The sequence below is a fragment of the Antechinus flavipes genome, chromosome 2 (assembly GCF_016432865.1).
Source record: "Antechinus flavipes isolate AdamAnt ecotype Samford, QLD, Australia chromosome 2, AdamAnt_v2, whole genome shotgun sequence".
NCBI lineage: Eukaryota > Metazoa > Chordata > Mammalia > Dasyuromorphia > Dasyuridae > Antechinus > Antechinus flavipes.
In genome coordinates this window covers 328,311,877-328,328,041 of record NC_067399.1, presented here as the reverse complement: position 1 = coordinate 328,328,041, position 16,165 = coordinate 328,311,877, and the positions used below count along the sequence as shown (strand labels likewise).

At 31.1% G+C, this 16,165-nt stretch overlaps 1 protein-coding gene across 5 annotated transcripts in view; it reads right to left on the bottom strand.

The window, feature by feature from the left end:
• Positions 1-16,165, bottom strand: part of KIAA0586 (KIAA0586 ortholog) — a 143,632-nt gene that overhangs the window by 72,009 nt on the left and 55,458 nt on the right. For all 5 annotated transcript variants that reach the window (XM_051977737.1, XM_051977741.1, XM_051977739.1 and 2 more), the window contains exons 11-16: positions 12,220-12,337; positions 10,212-10,432; positions 9,659-9,731; positions 7,617-7,865; positions 4,539-4,713; positions 2,384-2,578 (exon numbers count right to left, since the gene is read on the bottom strand). In XM_051977737.1, the coding sequence (XP_051833697.1) occupies positions 2,384-2,578; positions 4,539-4,713; positions 7,617-7,865; positions 9,659-9,731; positions 10,212-10,432; positions 12,220-12,337 (1,031 nt within the window). The remainder of the gene's footprint in view (positions 1-2,383; positions 2,579-4,538; positions 4,714-7,616; positions 7,866-9,658; positions 9,732-10,211; positions 10,433-12,219; positions 12,338-16,165) is intronic.

Genomic DNA, 16,165 nt, shown 5'->3' with positions numbered 1-16,165 from the left:
ACTGTTATCTTCTCCAATAATTTTAACAAATCTAAGAGGTGTGAAGTGGTACTTAAGAATTGTCTTAATTTGCATTTCTCTAATCAATATTGATTTAGAGCATTTTTTTCATATGATTATAAATGGCTTTAATTTCTTCATCTGAAAATTGTTCATAGCCTTTAACTACTTATCAATTGGGAAATAACTTGTATTCATATAAATTTGACTTAGTTCTTTATATATTTTAGAAATGAGGCCTTTATTAAAAACAGTAGCTATAAAATTTTTTTCCCAGTTTTGTGCTTCCCTTCTGATCTTGGATGTGTTAGTTAAAACTCTTGTGCAAAACCTTTTTAATTTAATGTAACAAAGTTGCCCATTTGGCATTTTATAATGTCCTCTAGTTCTCTGGCCATAAATGCCTTTTTTCTCCAAAGAACTCCAATAGGCAACCTTTTTTTTTTTTTTTTCATTAATTCCCTTGATATTCTTAATCATTTTGTCCTACCAGATGGATTTTACTATTTTATTTCTAGCACTATAAAATAAATTTTTGGTAATTTAATTGGTATGGCACTGAACAAGTAAATTTAGGTAGAATTATCATTTTTATTATATTACCTTGGCCTGCCCACAAGCAATTACTATTTTTCCAATTTTTTCAACTGGTGACTTTATTTGTGTGAGAAGTGCACTGTAATTGTGTTCATATAGTTCACCATATTTCTGTCACAGAATTTGACAGGACTCTTTCTTTACCTATTTTTCCAAATGGTTTACATAGTATTGAAATTAATTATTTTTTAAATGTTTGGTCGAATTCACTTGTAAATCCATCTGGCCCTGCAGGCTTTTTCTTAGAAAAGTGGTTTGTTCAATTTCTTTTTTCTAAAATGTTTAAGTAAATTTATTTCCTCTTCTGTTAATCTGAGCAATTTCTATTTTTGTAAATATTCATCCATTTCAATTACATTGTCAAATTTGCTGGCATACAAGGCAAAATAACTTCTAAGTATTGCTTTAATTTCTTTTTCATTGGTGGTAAGTTCACTCTTCATTTTTGATATTGGTAATTTGTTTTTTTCTTTCCTTTTTCTAATCAAAGTGGCCAAATCCTTATCTATTTTGTTGATTTTTTTCATAAAATGAACTCTTGGTTTTATTAATTAGTTTTCTTAGTTTCAATTTTATTAATCTCTCCTTTGAGTGGGGTGGAGGGAGATCAGGAGAAAAATTAATACATAAAGTTTTACAAAAATGAATGTTGAAACAATACTATCTGATGATCAATTCTGATGGACATGGCTCTCTTCAACAGTGAGATGAACCAAATCAGTTCCATTTGTTCAATAATGAAGAGAACCAGCTACACCCAGCGAAAGAACTATGGAAAATGAATGTGAACCACAACATAGCATTTCCACTTCCTTTGTTTTTGTCTGCTTGTATTTTTTATTTCCTTCTCAGGTTATTTTTACCTTATTTCTAAGTCTTTTTTCTTGTGCAGCAAAATAACTGTATGGATATGTATACATATATTGTGTTTAATATATACTTTAACATATTTAACATGTATTGTTCTACCTGCCATATAGGGGAGAGAGGAGGGGGAAACAAGGGAAAAGTTAGAACAGAAGGTTTTGTAAGGGTCAATGCTGAAAAATTACCCATGCATATATTATGTAAATAAAAAGCTATAATAATAATAATAATAAAGAATGTTGAAAACTATCTTTACATGTATTTGGAAAAATAAAATACCATTAGAAAAAATTCAATGAATAACTAGGATGAGACTGTGATAAGCCTCTCAGAATCTATTTTTAGTGATATATATGACTAAAATTCTGAGAAGCCATACATCATTCAGCAACATGCAATGTTCCTTGAAAACAATATGATTGTTCAAACCCTAGTCTATTTGCCATTTCATTTTGAAATAAACTGAACTTGACTTTGAGACCACATAATGGCCACATATTTGATTCGACATATGTGAGACCACATACTTTGGGTGCCATCAAAGAGCTAGATCAATAAAGCCAAAAAAATAATAATGGTACTGACTAATCTATCATCAGAAAGTAATGGCATCTGCATCCAGAAAGAGAACTGTGGGGACTGAACTGTAGATCACAACACAGACATTCATTTTTTTTTTCTCTTTTTGATCTGATTTTTCTTATGTAGCATGTTTAAGTTATATTGGACTATTTGCTGTCTAAGGGAGACAGGTGGGGGAAAGAAAGAGAAAAATCTGGAACACAAAGGTTTTCCAAGTATGAATGCTGAAAACTGTTTTTGCATGTATTTTGAAAATAAGAAACTATTATTTAAAAAAAATAAAAAAAAGTTAATAAAATAAAATAAAATGTATTCTGTTATTCTTATTAGTTCTTACCTAAAAGAATTGCCATGGGAATAAGATGACCTTCAAGTGTGCCTGAAACAGAAGGCATTTCCCGGCTGGGGCTGAACAAATATTGTTGTTCCTGGTGAGTAGGCAGAGAACAGGAGTGTGGTTTCGTTGAATCTGTCCTCACTGGTCTGGTCATCTCCAAGTCAGTTTGTGTTCTTGTTGACCTTACCTTAGTACCTGCAACAATTATCAATGGAAACATTATAGAATGTTACATATGACTCCTGAAATTTCCTATGCTATTAATTTAAAATAAATTCTTTTTTCTCAAGATAATAGTGATTAAGATATAATCAGACCATGGAATCACAATATAAACTGACAAAGGAATACCAAAAATATATAAATTCCTATACTTTGTAATACTGAAGACAATTATCTAGAAACAAAATTAAATAAAGACTCATCAAAGATATGGTTTTAATTTTATTTTTTTGATTTATTGATGTTTTACTATAACATTTTTCCAAAAACATATCCAAAAATGGAAAGAACATATCCAAAAAATCTTCTGTCAATTATCAAAAGGAATAATATGATTTTTAACTCAGACATTATGGTACTAATGCTGAACTTTGTATTTCATTAAAACTTGAAGATATTCCAAGTTGATACAATCTGCATAGTTGTCATGTCATCTCACTTCATACCATACTTTTCAGAATTCTTATTTGTTGTTCCTAATGGTAGTCACATTCCATTATAACTATCTATCTACCACTTCTTTGTTCAATCATTCCCTTATCAATAGAAATATTTTATTTTATATTTTTATCACAAAAACTTTTATGAATATTTTTGAATGTAAAGTTCCTGATATCAGTAACTAATTAGATATATATTTAAGAAAATGGTTTTTAAAATAATTGCTTATAATTCTTCAGAAAATTCAAAAGATTAAATATGAAACAAATTACAATTCTCACCTTCTTTGATCTGCCTTTTTTCTATGGCATTACTCTAAATTATAAGTCTAGTTTTTTGCAGTTATATATGGATAAATTTCTTGATCCTATAAGTATCTAATGATAGATATTTTTAAACAAATCTTTATAACGTAAAATATACCAAATTGCCTCTGTTGTTATGAAGGTTTAAGTTCCTCAAAATTAATATTTTACTTAGTGTGGGTTCAATTTCAGTGGAAAAGATCGTTTTTATTGAAGGCACAGAAAAGCAAGGGAGCAGAGAAAAAAGAAAAATATGGGAGAGGGGAAAGAGAAATAATTGCTGTATTTCCTTTTAATTCTATGTTAAAACATAAGCAAATAATTTAAATTATTAGTTAAAATATTTTTCTTTAAAATTGTCTCACTAAAACATAATGAATTATTCTATTTATATCTACTTCACAAAATACTAATAAAAGTATTTACATATAAAGTATACAAAGTAAGTTTTCTAATTTTAAAAACTGTTATAATCTGATCACATATAAAGGGAGGAAAAGGCACCTTCTATCATTTTTTAATTGACAGCAACTTTTACATTGAAAAAGTCAGTGAATTTTATCCATAAAGATAATGAGAAATAGAAATAAATTTTATATTTCACTGAAACCTGTAGCCATACCCTTATTTTATACAAAAATAGGACACTATTTTCTCTTTTATTCTGAATAAATGATAATATACAGTATTTGATGGGTACAATAAATTCCTAATTATTTCATGCGCCTTTCTTAGGTTGTAACTAGAGACTTTGATTCTACTTTATTAATACAGTTTTGATAATGATTCCATGAAGCCTATAAGCACTGGCTTCTTTCTCCATAACTGCCCTTCCTCCTGCTCTCCCCATCCCCCTACCCTTAACTTATTAGGCATTCTTTACAGAAACAGGACAGCTTACCAGTCATTTTGAAAAAGAAAAGGCTGTTTACAAATGATAACTAAAAAAGAAGTTACAAAGGGATACACTCAACAAAAGATCATAGCTCCCTCACTGAAAGGAAACTTAAGATGCCAGTCTGTCCAAAATGCCTCATTTACAGACAATGAAACTGAGTTCCAAAGACAATGATTGATCTGTCCAATATCAGAGACAGGATTTAAAACAAAATTCTCTCACTTCAGAGCAGTGTTTCACATAAACTACTGAAATTGAAACCGGTATTTTTTTTTTTTAATTTCCTTACCTTTAACTTGTTCTATTACTTTAGGTCTCTGAGGTTTGGATTTAGCATTTGGTGAATTAAATCTAAGATATGGACCTCTTTTAAGAGTGCTGCGATGACCTTGATAAGCTGGTTTCCCATAAATCTGTAAAAAGAAGTCACTATCTTGTGCCACTTTGGTTGTCTTTAGATGTCCCTGCATTTAAAACCAAAATTACTTTCTCAGAAATGATTATCTAAAATTGTAGGTAAAGTATATTTTCTTTTTTTTTTTTCAGGTAAAATTTATCTTATATAAAATATTACTCAAATATTGAAACAGATTTGTTATCTCATCAGTTGGAATGTTCCTTCCAGTGACTAAACCTGCAACTAAAACTTGCCAACAAATATCATGTAACTCTTGTCCATTCCTTCAGAAGATTGCCACAGAGATGGGCCTTACTTACTTTCTCCTAACAAATTATGATAGTAGTAAAATATTCAAGTTGTCCATCTTTTATACTTAATTCTCACCACATAACCAGCTCATTTTCCTTTTTAATATTTCATTGTTCAAATGACATCCATTATACTATTCTTCAAAATTCCTGGTTATATATTACAGAAGTTCATACCCACTAAAGGAATTGCCAATGTAATAATTATTTTTAGTTTTTCAGAAAATGTTGCGCCCCATGATTTGCAGTTTTAAAATACCAGAAGACATCTAGTAATAAAAGTATAGGCCATTACAATCTCAACAAGATCCCATGGATTTAATTACCATCTCTAAGCTGATAATTCTGAAATCTATCTTATCCCAAACTCTCTGCTGACTTCAAATCTCATATCTCCAAATGCCTTTCAGATATTTCCAACAAGATGTCACTTGGACATCAAACTCATTATGTCCAAAATGGAACTTATTAACTTTCCCACAACCCATCCCTCTCCTAATTTTGCAGTTACTGATAAGGACAACATAATCTACCTAGTCTCTCAAGCTTGCAATGTAGGTATTATCTTAAACTCCTCACTATCATGCAGTCTGTTTCCAAGGTCTCTTGATTTCACCTTTGCAACCTCTTTCATATCTGTCCCCTTCTCTCTTCTAGTACTAACACCATGATGGTGCAGGTTTTCATCACTTCACTCCTACACTACCTACATAATCTGCTGGGAGATCAACCTCAAATTCTTCTGTACTCTAAATCATCCACCATGTTACTAAAATGAGTTTCCTAAAATGTAGGTCCTACCATACCACACCCCCTATTCACTAAACTTCAGTAGGTCATCATTGCTTCCAGGATAAAATACAAAAAAAATCCTGTTTGGTGTTCAAGCCTTTCAAATAGCCAACATGAAAAAGTACTGCATGATTTCATATGTATAATGGGTATTATATTTCTTGCCCTCTCTTTGGGTGGAGGAAGGGATAGAGAGAAGTAAATTTAGAAATGAAAAATACAAAAAAAATTTTTAAAGCCCTTCATAGTCCCCCACACATATTTTTCCAGTCTTTTACACCTTACTCTACACAACATACTTTTTGATCCAAAGACTGGCCTCCTTCACAAACAAAATACTCCATCTCTCAGATCCAAGCATGTTCTCTGGATGTTCTTCATTCCCTCCTCATCTCCACTTATTGGCTTCTTAAAAGTTGCAACTGAAATCTTATCTTCTAAAGGAAGCTTTTTCCAACCTTTCTATGTGCCATTGCTCTTTTAATTATTTTCTATTTATCCTGTATGTGTATACATATAGATATAAATGTCTGTGTGTGCATGTATAGTTCATGAGATTTTGAACTCCTTAAAGGCAAGGGCTATCTTTTGTCTCTTTCTGCATCCCCAAATTTAGTATATAGTAGGCACTTAATATTTATTGATTGACTCTTGAGCAAGTCACTTCACTGCTGCCTCAGTTTTCTCAATTGTAAAATGGAGATAACCTCCCAGGTTGTTGAAGATCAAATCATACTCGTAAAGCACTTAACACAATACTTGGCACATAGTAGGCACTTAATGCTTTATTTCCTTGTATAAAGGAGAATAATATAAGGCTAGGAGCTAAACTGATGAGCCTAAGGATTTCATATTGTATTCTATAGGAAGGAAGGAAATAAAACATTAAGTGCACCTTTCCATTCCCTTAACTTTTTCCCAGTATTATATTTATTGGGAAGGTATTGTATCTCCCTAACCCTAGCAGAACAAGCTCCTGAATACCAAAGACCATTTCATTTGTTATCTTTGTATTTTTAGTATTTAGTATTTTAGTACAAAGCACACATAACAAAGCAAAATATTTTTAAATCCGTTCAATGTGGTTACCTTCTCTAAGATAAACAGCAAAAAAATTAGTTCAAAATGCATATCCCTGACAATAACACTTGATAGGATCATAATACAACTTCATATATAATTGCTTTCATCATTTATAGACAAATGTACAAAAGACATATTATGTTCAACAAACAAAAAATCAAATACAAGCAAAACAGCAATAAATTAAATTAAAAACTACAACTTCTCATAAGTTTATCAACATTCACATCTTTTGGCATCCATTATTCATAGCGTCAATGGTCACAAAGAAGCATATTAATATTTATACATGAAGGATTCTACTATTATAGGCTATTTTTTAAAAGAATTTACATAAATTTATACACAAACATTGTAGATTTTCTCAAATTCCAAAATTTTACCTCCTGCTACTTTATCCAATGTACTTCAAGAAAAACAAAGTACTTTAAGATAAAAGCACTGATTTCTTTTTCCGAATAAAAGCTTTTCCTCTGTAAATATTAATATTATTTATATTCTTAAATGTGCATGATTCAGAACTCAAGGGCAAAAAGAAGACAAAATAAAAAGTTCTTACTGTCTTTGGATTAGATTAGCAAAAGTATAAAAAATAGAGAACATATTTTTAAAATTGCAAATTTTATTATTATATGCTAAGAAAAGATAGATACTGCTGATTTAAGACTATGAAATCTCAAAGAAAAATGTTATGTTCTGAGAAGCAATTATTCAATATTAAACAATATTAATAAAAGTTGTAGAAATAAAATATAATTAGTCATGGAAATTACTATGGTCTTACCTCTTTTTTGTTTTTATCTAAATTTGAAATGCAAATGTTCTGTAGGTATGTATTTCTATAACTCTCCTCTAATTGCCTTCGAAAATGTTTTCCTGGAAACCCAAATCTATTTAAATTTTTATCTTGAGCACTTATTTTAATTTCTTTGCTTGTTTTTTGATATTGATTATTTAAAGCTTTTTTGGTGAAATTTGATCTCCGAGTCTTATCAAATTTCTTCTGTTCATAATCTTTTCTTGATAATTCCTCCTGAAAACAAGAAATCAAACAACTTTAAATTGGTAAAAAAAAAAAAAAAAAAAAATTGGTAAGATGGTAAAAAAAAAATTTAAATAATAAAATTTAGTCTTTTATTAGATGATATAATTTAACTAATCAGAGAACTTTTCTTTTTTTAAAAAAGATAACTTTCATTCAACATTTATTTTTCTAAGATTGAGTTCTAAATTTTCTTTTCTGCTTCTCTACCTTAGCTCCCTCTTCCTCAAGACAGCAAGCAATTTGTCATAGAATGTCTTTGTTTTCAAAATTAAATAATCATATGATAAAACAACTAGTCAATAATTTATAAATTTTGCTGTAGGGCAGTTAGGTAGTACAGTGAATAGAGCACTAGTCTGGAAGTCAGGAGGGCTTGAATTCAAATCTGATTTCAGACACTTAATACTTCCTAGCTGTGTGACCCTGGGCAAGTCACTAACCCCAATTGCCTCAACAAAATAAAATAATTTTGCTTTGATTTACACTTTATATATACTATATGTACTACTCAATAATCCTGCATGTTGCAAAGAAATCAAGAAATATAAAGACTGGAAAAGGCCACAGAATTTTAATTATAAAGTCACTGGCAAACTTTGGGAGAGCAGTTTTAGTGTTGTCCTGGGGATATAAATCAAATTTAACAGGATTAAAAAAGAAAAGTCATTCTTAGTAATACAATGATCCAAAATTATTTTGAAGGACTTTAGATGAAAAATGCTATTTATATCATTTTCTCCCAGAAATTTGGCTATGAAAAGCAGGAGAGAAATGGGACCAGAAGGCCAAATAAAGCATTTTTAGTAGTAAGAAAAACTGAGCATGTCTATAAGCAAGAAGCAAGAAACAAGGAACCAGGAGAGGGGGAGAAACTGAAGATAAGAGAGAAATATAATCAACTAATAAACTTTATTAAGGACCAGGATCTGGGATAAGACCCTGAAGGATGTAGGAGAGGATCTAAAGGTGAGATGGAGTTGTCAGCCTTAGTAAGCAGAGAGAAGAAAAAGTTTTTTAGAATGTAGAGGACACATGAAGGCATTCCTGATGAATTAACTGAAACCTGAGAGCGAATAGGCTGCTGTATTATAGGCTAAATGGTAGGCAGTCAGGCAACATGTAGGATGTTAAGAGAAACGAGAAAAAAGGTAGAAGATTGTCAACCATCAATTATCAACTGCCACTGGGTTACTGGGAGATGTTACAGACCACACCTAAATTGTGATTAGACTAAGTTTTGTTATAAAAATTCAGATGCTTTTAAGAATTCAAAAAATTTTATGACTAGGAGAAATTTGGAGATTAATTTAATCACAACAGGAAACTCAGGAAAACTCAAAAAGATTATTTAATTTGTCAAATTGAGTTCCTGGCATAGTTGGGATTTCTGGCACTAGAAGTACAACACTAACACTGTCTCAGTTTTTAAAACTTCATAATGGCATCATAAAATATATTTTCCTAAAATAAGGTTTAAAAACCAGTTTTTAAAGTTGTTTTTGTTTTTAAATATTGTATTATTTCAGTCAACTCCTCGTCCATTATAAAACCATTTTAAGGTCATTATAAAACTTTCCCAATTAAAAGAAAAACTACAATGGGAAAATAGGCTTGCTATTGTTAAGAATAAAGCAATGATAAGGATAATGTGACAGTATTTAGGTATATAAAAGAAACAATTACAAACGTGTTTACCAGCTTCAAGTTGAAATCAATGTCAGATCAATGTCATCCTTTAAAAGAAAGTCTCTTTTACTCCTCATAGTTTTTCCCAATCATACCTGAATTTCTTGAGTCATTATTTTAATCCATTCATCCACTGCCTTTCTAATACGAAATTTCTCCAACATTTCTCTAAAGAGAAAAAAAGATAACTTCCATTGGATTAGTCTCTAATGAATATCAGAACATAACTAGGACCAAATACAATTTCTTTCTATAAATGTTTATCTTCTTGCCATCCAGTCTTATCATCTACAAAAGCAAACTGATGTTACTAGTCTTCCTGACCAAAATATATGAAGAAAAAAATGAAAAAATACACTAATACAAGCAAACGTAACAAAGATAAAGTAACTTGTTAATGGAAAAAACAAAGCCACATTCTGGCTTCATCAGTAAAATTAACAAAATAGTATATACATTTGCAAACTCCTAATTCCATTTTGTTTATGTGTCACAAATTAAATAGACTAGAAAACTTTCTCTGATCATTAAAGAAAAACACAGGTGGAACAATCCAACTGCTTGAAAATATTACAAAACCTGTAAAATTGGTAAATTCATTGAAAACCTAAGAGGTACAGAGTAATAAGATACCAACAACTTTATTACCTGTTAGTAGCCAGGGCATTAATAAAGGAATACATGGCAGTTCCATCTTTTGCATGAATAATAGCTTCAAGGTTTTCTTCAAGTACTTTTTTATTATTTTGCACTCCTCTTAAAATTTTTTCAGCATTTTTCAAAATAGATCTTGCTGTTTTGGTTGACTTAAGATGTACTGGACTCTTTGGAAGGACATCAACTCTAACGGTGTTTAAAGATTCTTCTGGCTACAATAAAATTGAATAAAAATGAATAAATGTTCATAAAACATTTCATGAACTTTTATGTACCTTTTTTGTTTGCTTGTTTTTGATTAACAAGATCTTATATTCTTTCTTTCCCTTGTATTTTGAGAAAAAAACTCTCTCTTCACATTAAGGAAAAAAAATCCTTGTAACACATATGCACCTAATATTGACCATCACTCAAAGCATACTCTTCCTTCTGCATCTTGAGTCCATCACTTTCAGAAGGCAGGGGATATTCTTTCCCATCAGGCCTCTGGAATCCTGGTTGTCTGAATACTTAAAAGGTCTATTTGTTTTTAGAATGTTGCTATTGTCTACATTTCTCTCTTGGTTCTATTCATTGCATAATTTACATAAGGCTTCCCGAGTATTTTGGAAACTTTGGGCCATTTCTTACAGCACAAAAATATTTCATTATATTGATATGTTATAATTCATATAGCCATTTCCCAATGAATAGACATTCCTTCAGTTTACAACTCTTTGAGAAAAAATACTATTATAAATATTTTTGAACACATGCATCATTTTCCTCTTCCTTTGATCTCTTTGTACTACAAAATTGGAGATCACAACCCATTCATGTCTAAATATTCAATACAATTCTAGTTTTTGTTCTCCCTAAAGTTTAATACAAAGTTTAATCTCCATTATTATTATTAACATTTTCTCCTTCATTTTAAGTCAAGACAATCCACAACAAAATAAATCAAGCCTTCTAGCATTAGTGAATTTCTAAGTTGTAAATTCTGGTAGTGAAAGTTTAACAATTCACTTTCTCAACCTAATATAAGCTGGCTCCTACACATCCCTATCTCCAGGTTAGGAAGAGTTTTAAATGCTGGCATACCTGATATCTGATCATAGATGTGACAAGGAGCTAAACAAGTTTACTGAATAGGTGGGGTGAGGTAAATCTTTACTTTAGGAAAATCACTGTGGCTGCAGAATGAACTTAAGATAAAGAGATGAAGTAGAAAGCTATTGCAATAGTTCAAGAAGGAAGAGATGGGGTCCTGAAATAGAGTTGTGGCTATATGAATAGAGAAAAAAGAGAACATTTTTGAGAGATACTGTGAAGAGAAACAAGATTTGGCAACATATTATATGTTGGGTGAGAAAAAACAAAGTCAAGGATGGCAATGAAGTTGCATGTCTGCCTTATTGTGAAGATAACAATGCCTTCAATACAAATACAGAAGTCTGAAAGGGGATGACTGAGAATGGGGGAAAAGATAATGGTTTCTGTTTTGGCCAAAGTTTGAGATACCTACAAGAAATATAGCTCAAGATGTTCCAAAGTTATTTGATAATAACCTGGAGCACCAGAAGAGACTACACAGATGAATATTCAGACACAAGCATCATTTACATACATGTAACTGAACTTGTTGAATGTGACAATATCACCAACTGAGACACAGAGAAAAAAAAGAGCAAAGGGCCCAAGATAAAGTGTTCAATAACATCCATGTTTACACTCAGGTTTAATGAATGGGACTTGGATGAGAACTCAGCAAAGAGCACTGAGAAGAGTCAGTTAAAGGGAGAACCAAGAGAGAAGTTCAACTTTCAGACAGCAAGCACAAGTCGTATTCAGGAAGAAAGAGTAATGCAGAGGATCAAATTATGCAAAGATCAAAAATGATGAGGACTAAGAAAAAGTCAATAAAACTTTCTAGTATCATGACATCCAATTAACTTTTTATCTTTATTAATAATTTGTATTTAAAAATTTGTATTTACACATAAAATATGTAAATCACCTCTTTCTTCCTTCGACTAAGATCATAAAAGACATCATCAATGTGCCGCATAGTCTTTTCAGCTATTCCAAACTCTTCATGAGATGGAAATGAGTTAGGCTTCAGAGGGGCAACACCACTGGAAGGAAAAAAATACTTTCTAACTTTATTTCATTGTAACAAAAACGTATGAAATAGAGAACACATGTATGTAATGATGTCATACATTTTACCCTTTGATTATGTTCTCAATCAAAATATATTAGATTCCTAAGTATATAATTTAGCAATAAATTTTAAATCCTTTTAACAAAAACCATCATTTTTTTAGTTTAGTGCTGACACTGATTCTTTTGTGAAGTATAAATATATTATCTAAGCATACTCATCACAATAACATATATGCATTTCAAATATGTGAAAATAATATGCACTTGGTGTCACTAGAGATAAGAATATACTATAATATCTAGTCCTTCATTGTCTTCAATGTAAAATATTAATATTCTAAGCCATTAACTCTTTTCTCTCTTCTGTTGTGATACTAAAACTTCCATTCAATCTTTTTCATAAGAGACATAGACAGTATCTTAGTTATTTGGGGAAGTTAAATAATAAGTTTGAACACATCTACATATGGATATGAAACATAAATACAGTAATATTAGTAATGAAAGAATCTAAATTACAAAATAATCACACAATAGAAGACATTTTTAAATTTTAAAAAGTCTATTTTAAAATGATCTTTGAAAAGTGTTTTCTTTATGACTAAATGCAAATCAAATGTTTAGTGGTCCACTAAAATGAATCCTATTAAGATTTATGTTTCACCTTATAAGGCACCTACAATCATGAAACAAAAACCTAACACAAACATCTCAAAGGCTTTAATGTGATAAGAGCAAGAGACCTTTCAGATTCAAGCATATGAAAATTGTTTTTTCACATGAAAATTATTGGCAAGGATTTTAAAACAGATGTATACTGATGTGCCAAGGCCTTAAAAATAAATATGAATATTATCAACATAACTTAATTTTTAAATACTAAAAAAGAAATGAGTTTAAAAACACTGAAAACTTCAATTTCTAATATGAATTCCAGATTCTAGCATGAGGAAGTTAATTCACGATAACACAAAGATTACGTTTAAAAACAATTATTTTGTTAAAAAAAAGTAAAAATTTGCTACCAAATCATCTGAAATGTATTGAAGATGCCTGACCAAAGGTGAAAGAAAAGAAAGTCTCTTTAAAAAATTTACTTTAAAAAATTTTTATTTTTAGGAATAGCTTTTTTATTTTCAAAATACATGCAAAGATAATTTTTAACCTTCATCCTTACAAAACCTTATGTTCCAAATTTTTCTCCCTCCCTTCCTTCATCCACCTCCCCTAGACAACAAGTAATCCAATATAAGTTAAACATTTGCAATTCTTCTAAACATATTTCCACATTTATCATGAGACACAAGAAAAATTAGATCAAAGAAAAAAGGGGGAAAAAAGCAAGCAAACAACAAAAAAGGTGAAAATACTATGTTATGGTTCACATTCGGTCCCCATGGTCCTCTAACAAAACCTTTACTGCCACTTTACTTTTTAAAATCTAATTTTAAATCATAGATTTTTCTATATATGTTAAATTTTTTTACTGCTAAAAAAATATATATGTCTACATATTTAATAAAATGCCATACTGAGATTCTAGTGCAATGTTTCACCATGGCACATAGCTTTTAAAGGTGACACCATTACACAGAAAACTGTCAAATAATAAGCTAGTAATACGACTTCAAATATGAGTCCACCAAAAAACTGCAAAATGGATTTTTTATTTTTCCTATTTTTTCATAACACTTTCTAAAGCTTTTATAAAATATAAAATCATTTATAATTATAATTTCTTATGATAGTAGGAAAATAATGCAAAACTTTAAAAAAACTGTATTTTCTAGAACCTTGATGTTCTACAAAATGTAAATGACTTCTGGGAGAAAATTTCAATCCTAGGGACATTTTCATCTATAAAATATTAAATAGCAAATAATGCTAAATATCAAAAATTTTCCTACTTATTTTGCTTAATATTTTATTAATAATAGGTTTTTATTTTCAAAATATATGCAAAGATAGTTTTCAACATTCACCCTTGCAAAACCTTGAGTTCCAAATTTTTCTGCCTCCTTTGCTCCTACCCCCTCCTATAGAAAGCAAACAATTCAATATATGTTAAACATGTGCAATTCTTCTATGTACATTTCTACATTTATCATGCTGCACAAGAAAAATCAGATCAAAAAGGGAAAAAAAGAATGAAAAATATTTCTTGATATTCTATAAAGTCTCTTTTATTACCACGATATTTCAATTTTTGGATCTCCTAAACCAGGGATGGGAAACTTTTTTCTCTCAAGGGTTATCTTAACACTTATAACAACATTCATTGGCCATACAAAATTATCAACTGATAGAACTCCAAGTAGTGGAAGACTGCTGTCTCCTGCTGTTGCTTTGGCAGGACCAGAACAAATTATTTCCTTGGCCTTATACAGCCCAATTTAATTATACATTCTCCACACCTGTCCTATATCCACACTTTTAGGGGTTCATCAATATATTTCAATGAATGTATCTCAACAACATATTGTTCCTTGTCAAAATTATTTCCTATTTATTCTGTTAATAACTTGCTTTGTATCTGTATGTTGTCTCCCTAATTAGATTGCATAAAGGACTGAAACTCTGAATAGTTCAGACAATCGAGCACTGAAGGTTAATTACCTATTGGACAATAACTCTATTGGCATATGCTTGGAAAAATGGCCCTTCTCACCATTCCATGCTGGCTAAATCTTTTGGTGTATACAGATAATCGTAGGAGGGATTAGGGGGTGGAGTGAGACAAGCCAGAATCACTTTGGACTAGGAGAAGGTTGTGGAGAGCTTTTGGCAGTTTTGTCCATACCCTTCACTTCTCCCCCTAAAGACCAAGGACTTTTGCTTATCCTGACTCCAGCTGATTCTGAGGCCTCCAGGGAGCTAACGTGGACTTCACAACATTGCAAGCTCCTTAGGGGTAAGGACTCTCTTTTGCCTCTTTCTGTATTCTCAGCATTTAGCACAGTAGATTCAATCAGCTACAAAATTTACAAATTCTACTTCCTCGATGTTTTTTTTTTTTTTTGGCTGAGGAAATTGAGGTTAAGTGACTTGCCCAGGGTCACACAGCTAGGAAGTATTAAATGTCTGAGACCAGACTTGAACTCAGGTCCTCCTGACTTCAGGGCTGGTGCTCTATCTACTGCACCACCTAGCTGCCTCCACAATGTATCTTAAATCAATTCTATTCTCTCTCTGTAATTGCTTCCTTAGTGGTACCTCTACATCTAGCCTCTCCCTATTCCAATCCATCCTATATACCTGTGTTACCCAAAGTGTGGTATATGTACCCCACGGAGTACAGGAAGAGTTTGGTGGGGGTATGTGTTGCACCAGAGTTTGGTGGGGATATGCACTGCACCATGCTTAGCTGCACCTAATTCTACATTCTCATGAGTTAAGTCAAGACAATCTTAAGGGTGTTGAGATGGTTCAGTGTGACACAGCGTGAAAATAGACCGCACTTTGTTACAGACAACTTACTTCATTAATAGTTAGTGGCTTCTTCTAGCGCCTGTGTATTTTTAGCTTTTGAGCGATTTTTCTTATAGGAAAGGTTTGTTATGTGCTTTAGTAAGTCTCACTGATTTTTATTATTTTTATGTGCTGAGATAAGAGATCGTCATAATTTGGTCCCCTGCCTGGTTGTTAATTTTAATCTGAGATGCGACTTCACATACAATAGTCTGTTCCTTTTTTTCGACTTAATGTCTACAAATGCTGAAAAAGCAACTTCACATAAATATGAAGTTGGAAAAGGCAAGATGTATTGCAGAACTTTTTCTGTTAAAACAGGATACACA